At 48.5% G+C, this 16,388-nt stretch overlaps 1 protein-coding gene across 1 annotated transcript; it reads left to right on the top strand.

Moving 5' to 3' along the window:
* The first annotated feature begins 5,151 nt into the window (after nt 1-5,151).
* LOC133448214 (E3 ubiquitin-protein ligase TRIM35-like) lies at nt 5,152-8,207 on the top strand. The gene has a single exon (XM_061726544.1). The coding sequence runs from the start codon at nt 5,365-5,367 to the stop codon at nt 6,760-6,762; it is 1,398 nt and encodes a 465-aa protein (XP_061582528.1). The 5' UTR covers nt 5,152-5,364; the 3' UTR covers nt 6,763-8,207.
* Nucleotides 8,208-16,388: the final 8,181 nt, after the last annotated feature.

Genomic DNA, 16,388 nt, shown 5'->3' with positions numbered 1-16,388 from the left:
GGAAAAGAGCTGCATGACACCAGGAAAAGAGTCGCATGACACCAGGAAAAGAGTCACATGACACCAGGAAAAGAGCTGCATGACACCAGGAAAAGAGTAACATGACACCAGGAAAAGAGTCACATGACACCAGGAAAAGAGTCACATGACACCAGGAAAAGAGTCACATGACACCAGGAAAAGAGTCGCATGACACCAGGAAAAGAGCCACATGACACCAGGAAAAGAGTCACATAACACCAGGAAAAGAGTCACATGACTCCGGGAAAAGAGTCACATGACACCAGGAAAAGAGTCACATGACACCAGGAAAAGAGTTGCATGACAACAGGAAAAGAGTCACATGACACCAGGAAAAGAGATGCATGACACCAGGAAAAGAGTCGCATGACACCAGGAAAAGAGCCACATGACACCAGGAAAAGAGTCACATGACACCAGGAAAAGAGCTGCATGACACCAGGAAAAGAGCCACATGACAGCGGGAAAAGAGCCGCATGACACCAGGAAAAGAGTCACATGACACCAGGAAAAGAGCTGCATGACACCAGGAAAAGAGTCACATGACACCAGGAAAAGAGTTGCATGACAACAGGAAAAGAGTCACATGACACCAGGAAAAGAGATGCATGACACCAGGAAAAGAGTCGCATGACAACAGGAAAAGAGCCACATGACAGCGGGAAAAGAGCCGCATGACACCAGGAAAAGAGCCACATGACAGCGGGAAAAGAGTCACATGACACCAGGAAAAGAGTTGCATGACACCAGGAAAAGAGTCGCATGACACCGGGAAAAGAGTCACATGACACCAGGAAAAGAGATGCATGACACCAGGAAAAGAGTCGCATGACACCGGGAAAAGAGTCACATGACACCAGGAAAAGAGATGCATGACACCAGGAAAAGAGTCACATGACACCAGGAAAAGAGTCACATGACACCAGGAAAAGAGTCACATGACACCAGGAAAAGAGCTGCATGACACCAGGAAAAGAGCTGCATGACTCCAGGAAAAGAGTCACATGACAGCGGGAAAAGAGCTGTATGACATCACGAAAAGAGCCGCATGACTCCAGGAAAAGAGCTGCATGACTCCAGGAAAAGAGATGCATGACTCCAGGAAAAGAGTCACATGACACCAGGAAAAGAGTCACATGACAGCGGGAAAAGAGCTGTATGACATCACGAAAAGAGCCGCATGACTCCAGGAAAAGAGCTGCATGACTCCAGGAAAAGAGTCACATGACACCAGGAAAAGAGACACATGACAGCGGGAAAAGAGCCGCATGAGACCAGGAAAAGAGTCACATGACACCAGGAAAAGAGCTGCATGACACCAGGAAAAGAGCTGCATGACTCCAGGAAAAGAGCTGTATGACTCCAGGAAAAGAGTCACATGACACCAGGAAAAGAGTCACATGACACCAGGAAAAGAGCTGCATGACACCAGGAAAAGAGTTGCATGACACCAGGAAAAGAGCTGCATGACACCAGGAAAAGAGCTGCATGACTCCAGGAAAAGAGCTGTATGACTCCAGGAAAAGAGTCACATGACACCAGGAAAAGAGTCACATGACACCAGGAAAAGAGCTGCATGACACCAGGAAAAGAGTTGCATGACACCAGGAAAAGAGCCGCATGAGACCAGGAAAAGAGTCACATGACACCAGGAAAAGAGTCACATGACACCAGGAAAAGAGTCACATGACACCAGGAAAAGAGTCGCATGACACCAGGAAAAGAGTCACATGACTCCAGGAAAAGAGTCACATGACACCAGGAAAAAGATCACATGACACCAGGAAAAGAGCTGCATGACACCAGGAAAAGAGCCGCATGACACCAGGAAAAGAGCAGCATGACACCAGGAAAAGAGCTGCATGACACCAGGAAAAGAGCTGCATGACACCAGGAAAAGAGTCACATGACACCAGGAAAAGAGTCACATGACACCAGGAAAAGAGTCACATGACACCAGGAAAAGAGTCACATGACACCAGGAAAAGAGCAGCATGACACCAGGAAAAGAGCCGGATGACACCAGGAAAAGAGTCACATGACACCAGGAAAAGAGTCACATGACACCAGGAAAAGAGCTGTATGACACCAGTAAAAGAGCCGCATGACACCAGGAAAAAGATCACATGACAGCGGGAAAAGAGTCACATGACACCAGGAAAAGAGCTGCATGACGCCGGGAAAAGAGTCACATGACACCAGGAAAAGAGCCACATGACACCAGGAAAAGAGCAGCATGACACCAGGAAAAGAGCTGCATGACACCAGGAAAAGAGCAGCATGACACCAGGAAAAGAGCTGCATGACACCAGGAAAAGAGCTGCATGACACGAGGAAAAGAGTCACATGACACCAGGAAAAGAGTCACATGACACCAGGAAAAGAGTCACATGACACCAGGAAAAGAGTCACATGACACCAGGAAAAGAGCAGCATGACACCAGGAAAAGAGTCGTATGACACCAGGAAAAGAGTCACATGACACCAGGAAAAGAGTCACATGACACCAGGAAAAGAGTCGTATGACACCAGGAAAAGAGCTGCTTGACACCAGGAAAAGAGTCACATGACTCCAGGAAAAGAGTCACATGACTCCAGGAAAAGAGCAGCATGACACCAGGAAAAGAGCCGTATGACACCAGGAAAAGAGTCACATGACACCAGGAAAAGAGCAGCATGACACCAGGAAAAGAGTCGTATGACACCAGGAAAAGAGTCGTATGACACCAGGAAAAGAGCTGCATGACACCAGGAAAAGAGTCGCATGACTCCAGGAAAAGAGTCACATGACTCCAGGAAAAGAGCAGCATGACAGCAGGAAAAGAGTCACATGACTCCAGGAAAAGAGTCACATGACTCCAGGAAAAGAGTCACATGACTCCAGGAAAAGAGCAGCATGACACCAGGAAAAGAGCCGTATGACACCAGGAAAAGAGTCACATGACACCAGGAAAAGAGCAGCATGACACCAGGAAAAGAGTCGTATGACACCAGGAAAAGAGTCGTATGACACCAGGAAAAGAGCTGCATGACACCAGGAAAAGAGTCACATGACTCCAGGAAAAGAGTCACATGACTCCAGGAAAAGAGCAGCATGACACCAGGAAAAGAGCCGTATGACACCAGGAAAAGAGTCACATGACACCAGGAAAAGAGCAGCATGACACCAGGAAAAGAGCAGCATGACACCAGGAAAAGAGCCACATGACACCAGGAAAAGAGTCGTATGACACCAGGAAAAGAGTCACATGACACCAGGAAAAGAGCTGCATGACACCAGGAAAAGAGTCACATGACACCAGGAAAAGAGCAGCATGACACCAGGAAAAGAGCAGCATGACACCAGGAAAAGAGTCGTATGACACCAGGAAAAGAGTCACATGACACCAGGAAAAGAGTCACATGACACCAGGAAAAGAGTCACATGACACCAGGAAAAGAGCCACATGACTCCAGGAAAAGAGCTGCATGACACCAGGAAAAGAGCTGCATGACACCAGGAAAAGAGTCACATGACTCCAGGAAAAGAGTCACATGACTCCAGGAAAAGAGCTGCATGACACCAGGAAAAGAGCTGCATGACATCAGGAAAAGAGCTGCATGACACCAGGAAAAGAGCTGCATGACACCAGGAAAAGAGTCACATGACACCAGGAAAAGAGTCACATGACACCAGGAAAAGAGTCACATGACACCAGGAAAAGAGTCACATGACACCAGGAAAAGAGCAGCATGACACCAGGAAAAGAGTCACATGACACCAGGAAAAGAGTCACATGACACCAGGAAAAGAGTCACATGACACCAGGAAAAGAGTCACATGACACCAGGAAAAGAGCAGCATGACACCAGGAAAAGAGTCACATGACACCAGGAAAAGAGCCGCATGACACCAGGAAAAGAGATGCATGACTCCAGGAAAAGAGCTGTATGACACCAGGAAAAGAGTCACATGACACCAGGAAAAGAGCCACATGACTCCAGGAAAAGAGCCACATGACACCAGGAAAAGAGCTGCATGACACCAGGAAAAGAGCCACATGACTCCAGGAAAAGAGTCACATGACACCAGGAAAAGAGCCACATGACACTAGGAAAAGAGTCACATGACTCCAGGAAAAGAGCCACATGACACCAGGAAAAGAGATGCATGACACCAGGAAAAGAGTCACATGACTCCAGGAAAAGAGTCACATGACACCAGGAAAAGAGTCACATGACACCAGGAAAAGAGCCACATGACACCAGGAAAAGAGCAGTATGACATCACGAAAAGAGCCACATGACACCAGGAAAAGAGTCACATGACTCCAGGAAAAGAGTCACATGACACCAGGAAAAGAGTCACATAACACCAGGAAAAGAGCCACATGACACCAGGAAAAGAGTCACATGACTCCAGGAAAAGAGTCACATGACACCAGGAAAAGAGTCACATGACACAAGCAAAAGAGCCGCATGACACCAGGAAAAAGATCACATGACACCAGGAAAAGAGTCACATGACACCAGGAAAAGAGCTGCATGACACCAGGAAAAGAGTCACATGACACCAGGAAAAGAGTCACATGACTCCAGGAAAAGAGTCACATGACACCAGGAAAAGAGCTGCATGACACCAGGAAAAGAGCTGCATGACACCAGGAAAAGAGTCACATGACTCCAGGAAAAGAGCTGCATGACTCCAGGAAAAGAGCTGCATGCGTCTCGTGAGCCGTAACTCACGGTTTGCCCACGGCCAACCCTGGGATAGAGGGATAGAGGCGTGGGCGGCTGACTCATGGGGATAGTCGGAAGAGTGCAGGAACTGTAAGGTCTGGATTTGGACCCTAGTGCACGGTGTGGTTTTTTTCTTCTTTGTTTTCCGTTTCAGACTTTGAGGTCCAGTTTTATTCACGTGACCAACAGTAGAGTGGATCAATGTTCTGCAACCTTTGAACGCAGCAGCTGTAAATCAGTGACGTGAAAACGCTGATTCCAGCCAGAGTCTGCTTCACCGTCAACACTTGTGAGAACATGCAGGAAATAAGTCTGGTAAAGTGAGTCACACACACACAGGAGTTTGCATGAAGCTCCGCCCACTCTTACTCCACCAGGAAACCAGTCTTTCCGCATTCCTGACTGACGACGACGACCTCAGACATCATAAATCCTCTCGCTGCCGAACAACGTAGCAGAAGTAAGAACGCTGCGACCGTTAGGATTTCTGCCACCGCTGGGGCCTCTGGTTTTGGTTTCCTCACACTCACCCTGCTTCAGCCCCCTCAGCCTCGTCTGAAGAAGCCGCAGCTCAGAAGTGAAAGTAACTGACAGTCTGAACCGTCAGCGTCTCCCGGAGAGAACATGGCCTCCAGCTCAGAGAACGACCTCTCGTGTCCCGTTTGTCAGGACATTTTCAAAGACCCGGTCGTCCTGTCGTGCAGCCACAGCTTCTGCCGGGCCTGCATCCAGTCGTGGTGGACGGAGAAGGAAACACGACCGTGTCCGTGCTGCCAGAGGAAGTCATCGAAGACCGACCCTCCTCGCAACCTGGCGCTGAAGAACCTGTGCGAGGCCTTTCTGCAGGACGAGGAGCGGCGGGAGGCAGCAGGGCCCGAGCACATGTGCAGCCTGCACGGTGAGAAACTCAAGATCTTCTGTCTGGACCACCAGGAGTTGGTCTGCTTGGTCTGCCGGGACTCCAGGACTCACAGCAGCCACCGGTTCAGACCCATCGACGAGGCGGCCCAGGATCTCCGGCAGAAGCTGCAGAGAGACCTGACACCCCTCCGGGAGAAGCTGACGCTCTTCCAGAAGGTGACGGGGGACTGCATCTCCACGGCAGAATACCTCCCGGTCCAGGCCCGGGACACCGAGAACAAGATCCGGCAGCAGTTTCAGAAGCTTCACCAGTTCCTGGATCAGGAAGAGAAGGCGAGGGTGGAGACGCTGAGGGAGGAGACGGAGCAGAAGAGTCGGCTGGTGAAGGAGAAGGTGGAGGCTCTGACCCGGGACATGGACGCTCTTTCAGACACGATCAGAGCGACGGAGACGGAGCTGAGAGCCGGAGACGTCTCGCTGCTGCTCAACCACAAGGTGGCGACCGAGAGGGTCAAGCAGGGCCCGGTTCTGAAAGACCCGGAGCCGGTTCCAGGGGCTTTGATAGATGTGGTCAAACATCTGGGAAACCTGACCTTCCACATCTGGAATAAGATGAAGGACAGGGTGGGCTACAGTTCCGTGATCCTGGATCCAAACACCGCCGACCCAGAGCTCGTCGTGTCTGATGACCTGCTGAGCGTCACATCCGGGGGGTCGGGAGATCTGCCGAGCAACCCGGAGAGGACCCGGTTCCCCCGCACCGTCCGGGGCTCCGAGGGGGTGAAGTCAGGGACCTGCACTTGGCTAGTGGATGTTGGAAGCAACGCTGACTGGGAGGCGGGAATTCTGCAAGCCGATGGTGGCGACAAAGCGGCGCCACAGCGGTGGAGGATTTCACTCAAGGACGGTAGATACAAGGCGTTGGCTGGATCGGGCTCGGAGCAAGACCTGCAGGTGAGGAAGCCCCTGTGGATCAAAGTTCATCTGAACTTCGACAAGGGGGTGCTGTCGTTCGTGGATATTGTCACAAACACAGTCATGCACACCTTCACTCACACCTTCACGGGCAAGATGTTTCCTTACGTGTACACCCGGAGCTCATTCCCACTGGGGATCCTGCCAGTCAATGTTTCCGTGAAGACACCGAGTTGGGAAGATTAGGAGGTGGGACCAGGCCCTGAACCCCGAGACGAGTCAACATCCCCTGGAAGGTCGTATCATTGTCCGCCTCGTTTGCATTTGACGTTCTTGTCTGACTTGTGGACTTGTGGACTCTGACCGGGACTCGTTCAGCTCCAGCGAGTCTCAGCGTTTCAGTTCCAGATTAAAATGTTGGCTGATCTGTGAACGTGAATCCAGGAAAGATGTTTCTGGATGATGATCTAACAGTAACTCATGATGATTGATAATGATGATTGATCATGTGAATGGTGACCGGACCGTTGTCTCAGACAATCCTGTAAATATTGATGACTGATGTGTGATAAACAATCAAAGCCACTCTATGTAGAAATACCACGTCTGACCTCATGGGGGCAGCGATCACGAGACGAGGTCGTGTTACAAGAGAGGTCGGTCCAGACGAGAGCTTGAAAAGCCTGTTTCCTCGTTCCCTTGTTTCCTCGTTTCTTTGTTTCCTTGTTTTTGCCACATTAGAGAAGTGAGAGAAAGAACAGGTCTTTGAGGACGGTTGGGACACGCCCACCTTGTGTCAATCCCAGACCTGTTTTAGCTTAGCTGACCCGGCTGGTTGCCATGGAAACACGTAACTATCAGAGCTACCCTGGGACAAAGGTTGGGTTGCAGTCGGGTCCGCCTCCCGGCGGCTGATTGGCTGGAAGTGTCCTGAGATGATCGGCTGATCGGCTGATTGATCCCCACTCACCAGTAGATCTAGATCGCCCCCACCTGGTCAGATGTGGTACTGCTACGAGAAGAGTCTTAAATGCTGCCGGTAAAACTTGGTGATTGAGGGAAATAAAATAAAAATATTGAATATTTTTATTTTTTAAACATAAAAGATGTATGCTCTTTTAAAACTGCCGTAATAATATAATTTACCTTTTTTGTGAAGTGAAATTCACTTTGACTTTGGACAGCAGGGAGTTATATATTATACATATATATTTGGTATTTGGAGCTGATTGTTTTTGCAGTGATTTATAAAGGTTCTGGATTAAATAAAATAAATGGAAACATCTTGATCAGGAGTATGTTGATTATCTTCAACTATCCAGATAACAACAATAACAACTGATAACTGACTTCACATGTGTTAATAGCTCAATTGTAACTAAGACAATTTCTTTAAACAATTATTCTTCATTTGAGCATCATTTTGTTTGTATTGTAATGGGAAATTTTGGTATAACAATGTTTACACAAATCCTGTTTTCAAGTGAACATTCCTTGGCGAGGTCATGCTCCTTTGACAGAGAGTCTAGCACGGTTGCCATGGGCGATATTTTGTCTAGTTGTTCCCAGCCTGCCCACTATAAGATATCGTGTCTCTAAACATCTTCAGCTCACTCAGGACTGACTGTTCGTCTGATCTCTTGTACTGTGTGACTCCATTCATGAATGTTTCTCTTTTCATTAAAACTCAAGAAAGACAGCTGATGTGTCAGGATATTCTTTTTGAACACTTTATTGAATGAACAACAATTTTTGCCACCACAGTATCAATCCACCTGTTTTATGTATCAGTCTACAGGTCACCCAAGCCTCCTTCCTGTTTTATTCAAGAGTTTTCAGAATTTTTAACATCAATATATTCCGAATACCATTTTATTAACTGGTGACTTTAACCTGCACATCGATGACAACAGGAATTATCATGCAAATGAGTTTTTAAATCTTCTTAACAGTATGGATTTTAAACAACACGTGGCACAGCCTACCCACAACAGTGGACACACCTTAGATGTGATCAAACCTCTGGCCTATCGACTGGTGGGTTCTCTGTTGTTCACCTGGCTGTGTCAGACCACTATTGTGTAGTTTTTAATATCACCAGTTTTATCCAACGGGAAGCCCCAGTGAGAACTCTGAGGAAACGGCTTATAACTTCTGAAGTGGCTGCAAACTTTCTCAACATTTTACATCACACCCCTGGGCAGTTTTTACCTGCATGGTGTGATTTTATTGGTGATCATTTTAACAGCAAACTGAAGTCAGCCATTGATGCTGCAGCTCCATTTAAAAATAATGCATTAAAAGCTAGAACTATACCACCATGGAGAAATGAGACGATCAAAAAAGAAGAAAAAAGAACTGCAGAAGGAAAATGGAGAAAAACAAAATTAAGCATTGACTTGGATATTTTCAAGGAACAATTATAGAACTAGAAAATTTCAGTTCTGGGTGAAAGAATGAATCAGCAGCTGACTTCTGGTTGCCACGGAAACAAGAACCTCCACTTAAGAACCTTCCGGTTTGGCTGTGAGAAAAACCCAGATTTTGGTTTCTGACAAGGTCTCAAATAACTCAGATTTGTGATAAAACCGTAGCTCTTAGCTAAAAAAAAACGAAAACATCGTGAGAGACACAGGGGCTGGCAGATTCTGACAATTTTTATTTTATTCAGATATTCCTTAAAATGAGGGAGTAAGCTCAGTGCGAAGACAGAGTGAGATTCTTTTGAAGAAAAACGTTTGATTACATTGCAGTCAATGGGGACTGAGACAGGTATTGGTGCCGCTCTAACCCCACCATAAAACGCCTATCCAAGTTATACCCAAAGTAAATTGAAAGCTGTTCTTTCAATTTTCCATTTCAAGTTCATGGATGGTTCTGGACTCTTTTGAAAGGTAACACTCTGAAGTTTTCCCCCCAACTGTCAGAATCACTGTAACAGCTACTAGCATTGAGTAATCTAAGTTTGAACACACTGAAATAGAAGGTTTCTATTTGTTTTGTAACCAGATTTCAGCAGACGAGTGAATCTGTGACTTATTAGCTGGAAAACAGGTCCAGGTCCAGGTCCAGGTCCTGGTCCTGGTCCAGGTCCAGGTCCAGGTCCTGGTCCAGGTCCAGGTCCAGGTCCAGGTCCTGGTCCAGGTCCAGGTCCAGGTCCAGGTCCTGGTCCTGGTCCAGGTCCAGGTCCAGGTCCAGGTCCTGGTCCAGGTCCAGGTCCAGGTCCTGGTCCTGGTCCAGATCCAGGTCCAGGTCCTGGTCCAGATCCAGGTCCAGGTCCTGGTCCTGGTCCTGGTCCTGGTCCTGGTCCAGGTCCAGGTCCAGGTCCTGGTCCAGATCCAGGTCCAGGTCCTGGTCCTGGTCCAGGTTTATGTAATAATTGCTCGGGGGTTTATGTTCATGTTCATGTTCTGGTTCTGGAAAGATTCTGGAGACATCTATGTTGGAATAGACGCTATACAAATAAAATTGAATTTAACTTTAGAGGTAATGTCAAATAAGAAAAGTGAGCAAACACTGCTGCACTTTCAGTAACTCCAGAATAAGGACATATTTTGTGCCTTATTTTATATATTTTCTTATGTCTTTATATTTGTATTATCCAATTGTAAATATTTACACTGAGAAAGATTTTATTTTACATGCAAAATTAATCTGATTGTACCGAAGAGAATCAGAGCCGTGCAGGAGGAAAAATATTTGAGGGGAAGAATTTTTTTATTGTGCACTTCGAGAAAAAAGTCAAAATGTCGAGAAAAAAGTTGAAATGTCGAGATTAATGTTGAAATACAATTTCAAGAATAAAGTCGAAATTTCGCCTTTTGTCTCAACATTTCAACTATATTAATGAAATTTCAACTTTTTTCTCGAAATTGTACTTCAACATTATTCAACATCCTCTAAAATATTTGTATTTTTCTCCTGCTTGGCCCTAATTTTACGGAGCCCCTCTGGTGACATTTGAACAAAATAATATAATGCGTGGCCACGCATTATTTTACTGGTGGATGGCATTATAACCTACTGTCTGGACTTCGTGGATGCAACTTCCTTGGTGGGATGGTTATTCATCATTAATAACGATAATTATAGCCTATTTATATTAAAGAGCAAGAGTATTGTCATGGCGAGTGTAGTAATAACATTATATGATAATATAATAACGCTAAATGAAAGATAGGCTGCACAGAGCATAGGCTATGTGACATTATATGAGAATAATGCCAACAGGTTTTTCATACTAATATCTCATATGCTAACATATGAGCAGTTATGGTGGTCAGTTTTGGTCAAAAGACAATAGTATTTTGTGTTTTTTTTACGTTTTTTATGCACCAGCATTAGTAGCAAGGATCCAGCAGAGGGCGCATTGCTTTGAGCAACAATAAAGGAAACCCTCATTCAATTCATTAGCCTGACCCATTGAATGAAGTTGTCTTATTCCGTCGTTCATTGAAAAAAAAAAACTGTTTCAGGTAGGCTACAAGCCCCTCGTAACAATGGTTGAAATGTAGGTGTCACTAGCGGAGCAGGCGGGGGGGCAGGAGGGGCGGCCGCCCCGGGCCCACTGCTCCGTGGGGGCCCACGCCGGAGGGAAAAAAAAGTGTTCTGAATAAAATAAGGAAAGTTGGACTATATAATGTACATATACATGTTTTCTCTCATACTATCCTACATAAACTACTGTCTACCCACCTGGTCTATTGCTAACGTCACCACAACAACACCGGTTATTTCTCTATACAAACAAGCACTCAAAATACTAGATAAAAAACCAAGATTTTCTCATCATTGTGCAATTTTACAAAAATATAGACTATTAAGTTGGGAAAACCTTGTTCTTTTTAAAAACTGCTGCCTAATGTATAAAATTCGAAATAACCTGGCACCAGCCCCACTCTGCAATCAAGTCCATTTCCTCTTATATCTTCCTCTATCTCCTCTGTAACTGGTGCTACTGGAGCCAGAGTTACCGGAGGGACAGCCAGAGTTACCAGAGGGACAGAGTTACCAGAGGGACAGACAGAGTTACCAGAGGGACAGACAGAGTTACCAGAGGGACAGACAGAGTTACCAGAGGGACAGACAGAGTTACCAGAGGGACAGACAGAGTTACCAGAGGGACAGACAGAGTTACCAGAGGGACAGACAGAGTTACCAGAGGGACAGACAGAGTTACCAGAGGGACAGACAGAGTTACCAGAGGGACAGACAGAGTTACCAGAGGGACAGAGTTACCAGAGGGACAGACAGAGTTACCAGAGGGACAGACAGAGTTACCAGAGGGACAGAGTTACCAGAGGGACAGACAGAGTTACTGGAGGGACAGAGTTACTGGAGGGACAGAGTTACCAGAGGGACAGAGTTACCAGAGGGACAGCCAGAGTTACCAGAGGGACAGAGTTACCAGAGGGACAGACAGAGTTACCAGAGGGACAGAGTTACCAGAGGGACAGAGTTACCAGAGGGACAGACAGAGTTACCAGAGGGACAGACAGAGTTACCAGAGGGACAGACAGAGTTACCAGAGGGACAGAGTTACCAGAGGGACAGAGTTACCAGAGGGACAGACAGAGTTACCAGAGGGACAGACAGAGTTACCAGAGGGACAGACAGAGTTACCAGAGGGACAGACAGAGTTACCAGAGGGACAGAGTTACCAGAGGGACAGAGTTACCAGAGGGACAGACAGAGTTACCAGAGGGACAGAGTTACCAGAGGGACAGACAGAGTTACCAGAGGGACAGAGTTACCAGAGGGACAGAGTTACCAGAGGGACAGAGTTACCAGAGGGACAGAGTTACCAGAGGGACAGAGTTACCAGAGGGACAGACAGAGTTACCAGAGGGACAGACAGAGTTACCAGAGGGACAGACAGAGTTACCAGAGGGACAGAGTTACCAGAGGGACAGAGTTACTGGAGGGACAGAGTTACCAGAGGGACAGACAGAGTTACCAGAGGGACAGCCAGAGTTACCAGAGGGACAGAGTTACCAGAGGGACAGAGTTACCAGAGGGACAGAGTTACCAGAGGGACAGCCAGAGTTACCAGAGGGACAGACAGAGTTACCAGAGGGACAGACAGAGTTACCAGAGGGACAGAGTTACCAGAGGGACAGACAGAGTTACCAGAGGGACAGAGTTACCAGAGGGACAGACAGAGTTACCAGAGGGACAGAGTTACCAGAGGGACAGACAGAGTTACCAGAGGGACAGAGTTACCAGAGGGACAGACAGAGTTACTGGAGGGACAGAGTTACCAGAGGGACAGACAGAGTTACTGGAGGGACAGAGTTACCAGAGGGACAGCCAGAGTTACCAGAGGGACGGCCAGAGTTACCAGAGGGACAGACAGAGTTACCAGAGGGACGGCCAGAGTTACCAGAGGGACAGAGTTACCAGAGGGACAGACAGAGTTACCAGAGGGACAGAGTTACCAGAGGGACAGAGTTACCAGAGGGACAGAGTTACCAGAGGGACAGCCAGAGTTACCAGAGGGACAGACAGAGTTACCAGAGGGACAGACAGAGTTACCAGAGGGACAGACAGAGTTACCAGAGGGACAGACAGAGTTACCAGAGGGACAGAGTTACCAGAGGGACAGAGTTACCAGAGGGACAGAGTTACCAGAGGGACAGAGTTACCAGAGGGACAGAGTTACCAGAGGGACAGACAGAGTTACCAGAGGGACAGAGTTACCAGAGGGACAGACAGAGTTACCAGAGGGACAGAGTTACCAGAGGGACAGACAGAGTTACCAGAGGGACAGAGTTACCAGAGGGACAGACAGAGTTACCAGAGGGCCAGAGTTACCAGAGGGACAGAGTTACCAGAGGGACAGAGTTACCAGAGGGCCAGAGTTACCAGAGGGACAGAGTTACCAGAGGGACAGACAGAGTTACCAGAGGGACAGAGTTACCAGAGGGACAGAGTTACCAGAGGGACAGCCAGAGTTACCAGAGGGACAGAGTTACCAGAGGGACAGACAGAGTTACCAGAGGGACAGAGTTACCAGAGGGACAGACAGAGTTACCAGAGGGACAGACAGAGTTACCAGAGGGACAGAGTTACCAGAGGGACAGACAGAGTTACCAGAGGGACAGACAGAGTTACCAGAGGGACAGACAGAGTTACCAGAGGGCCAGAGTTACCAGAGGGACGGCCAGAGTTACCAGAGGGACAGAGTTACCAGAGGGACAGCCAGAGTTACCAGAGGGACGGCCAGAGTTACCAGAGGGACAGAGTTACCAGAGGGACAGAGTTACCAGAGGGACAGAGTTACCAGAGGGACAGCCAGAGTTACCAGAGGGACAGACAGAGTTACCAGAGGGACAGCCAGAGTTACCAGAGGGACAGACAGAGTTACCAGAGGGACAGCCAGAGTTACCAGAGGGACAGAGTTACCAGAGGGACAGCCAGAGTTACCAGAGGGACAGACAGAGTTACCAGAGGGACAGAGTTACCAGAGGGACAGAGTTACCAGAGGGACAGAGTTACCAGAGGGACAGAGTTACCAGAGGGACAGAGTTACCAGAGGGACAGACAGAGTTACCAGAGGGACAGAGTTACCAGAGGGACAGACAGAGTTACCAGAGGGACAGAGTTACCAGAGGGACAGACAGAGTTACTGGAGGGACAGAGTTACCAGAGGGACAGAGTTACCAGAGGGACAGCCAGAGTTACCAGAGGGACAGAGTTACCAGAGGGACAGCCAGAGTTACCAGAGGGACAGAGTTACCAGAGGGACAGAGTTACCAGAGGGACAGACAGAGTTACCAGAGGGACAGAGTTACCAGAGGGACAGAGTTACCAGAGGGACAGAGTTACCAGAGGGACAGAGTTACCAGAGGGACAGACAGAGTTACCAGAGGGACAGAGTTACCAGAGGGACAGAGTTACCAGAGGGACAGAGTTACCAGAGGGACAGCCAGAGTTACCAGAGGGACGGCCAGAGTTACCAGAGGGACAGAGTTACCAGAGGGACAGAGTTACCAGAGGGACAGAGTTACCAGAGGGACAGCCAGAGTTACCAGAGGGACAGCCAGAGTTACCAGAGGGACAGACAGAGTTACCAGAGGGACAGAGTTACCAGAGGGACAGAGTTACCAGAGGGACAGAGTTACCAGAGGGACAGAGTTACCAGAGGGACAGAGTTACCAGAGGGACAGACAGAGTTACCAGAGGGACAGAGTTACCAGAGGGACAGACAGAGTTACCAGAGGGACAGAGTTACCAGAGGGACAGCCAGAGTTACCAGAGGGACAGACAGAGTTACCAGAGGGACAGACAGAGTTACCAGAGGGACAGACAGAGTTACCAGAGGGACAGAGTTACCAGAGGGACAGAGTTACCAGAGGGACAGAGTTACCAGAGGGACAGCCAGAGTTACCAGAGGGACAGAGTTACCAGAGGGACAGACAGAGTTACCAGAGGGACAGAGTTACCAGAGGGACAGAGTTACCAGAGGGACAGAGTTACCAGAGGGACAGCCAGAGTTACCAGAGGGACAGAGTTACCAGAGGGACAGACAGAGTTACCAGAGGGACAGAGTTACCAGAGGGACAGAGTTACCAGAGGGACAGAGTTACCAGAGGGACAGAGTTACCAGAGGGACAGACAGAGTTACCAGAGGGACAGACAGAGTTACCAGAGGGACAGAGTTACCAGAGGGACAGACAGAGTTACCAGAGGGACAGACAGAGTTACCAGAGGGACAGAGTTACCAGAGGGACAGACAGAGTTACCAGAGGGACAGCCAGAGTTACCAGAGGGACAGACAGAGTTACCAGAGGGACAGAGTTACCAGAGGGACAGAGTTACCAGAGGGACAGAGTTACCAGAGGGACAGACAGAGTTACCAGAGGGACAGAGTTACCAGAGGGACAGCCAGAGTTACCAGAGGGACAGACAGAGTTACCAGAGGGACAGAGTTACCAGAGGGACAGAGTTACCAGAGGGACAGCCAGAGTTACCAGAGGGACAGAGTTACCAGAGGGACAGACAGAGTTACCAGAGGGACAGAGTTACCAGAGGGACAGCCAGAGTTACCAGAGGGACAGAGTTACCAGAGGGACAGAGTTACCAGAGGGACAGAGTTACCAGAGGGACAGACAGAGTTACCAGAGGGACAGACAGAGTTACCAGAGGGACAGAGTTACCAGAGGGACAGCCAGAGTTACCAGAGGGACAGAGTTACCAGAGGGACAGAGTTACCAGAGGGACAGAGTTACCAGAGGGACAGAGTTACCAGAGGGACAGAGTTACCAGAGGGACAGAGTTACCAGAGGGACAGAGTTACCAGAGGGACAGAGTTACCAGAGGGACAGACAGAGTTACCAGAGGGACAGAGTTACCAGAGGGACAGAGTTACCAGAGGGACAGAGTTACCAGAGGGACAGAGTTACCAGAGGGACAGAGTTACCAGAGGGACAGAGTTACCAGAGGGACAGAGTTACCAGAGGGACAGAGTTACCAGAGGGACAGACAGAGTTACCAGAGGGACAGAGTTACCAGAGGGACAGAGTTACCAGAGGGACAGACAGAGTTACCAGAGGGACAGAGTTACCAGAGGGACAGAGTTACCAGAGGGACAGACAGAGTTACCAGAGGGACAGAGTTACCAGAGGGACAGAGTTACCAGAGGGACAGAGTTACCAGAGGGACAGAGTTACCAGAGGGACAGAGTTACCAGAGGGACAGAGTTACCAGAGGGACAGACAGAGTTACCAGAGGGACAGAGTTACCAGAGGGACAGAGTTACCAGAGGGACAGAGTTACCAGAGGGACAGAGTTACCAGAGGGACGGCCAGAGTTACCAGAGGGACAGAGTTACCAGAGGGACAGAGTTACCAGAGGGACAAATATAATATAAT

Source organism: Cololabis saira, chromosome 8 (assembly GCF_033807715.1).
Source record: "Cololabis saira isolate AMF1-May2022 chromosome 8, fColSai1.1, whole genome shotgun sequence".
Taxonomy (NCBI): Eukaryota; Metazoa; Chordata; class Actinopteri; order Beloniformes; family Belonidae; genus Cololabis; species Cololabis saira.
The sequence above is the reverse complement of the archived record's forward strand: the minus strand, read 5'-3'. Positions and strand labels throughout refer to the sequence as shown.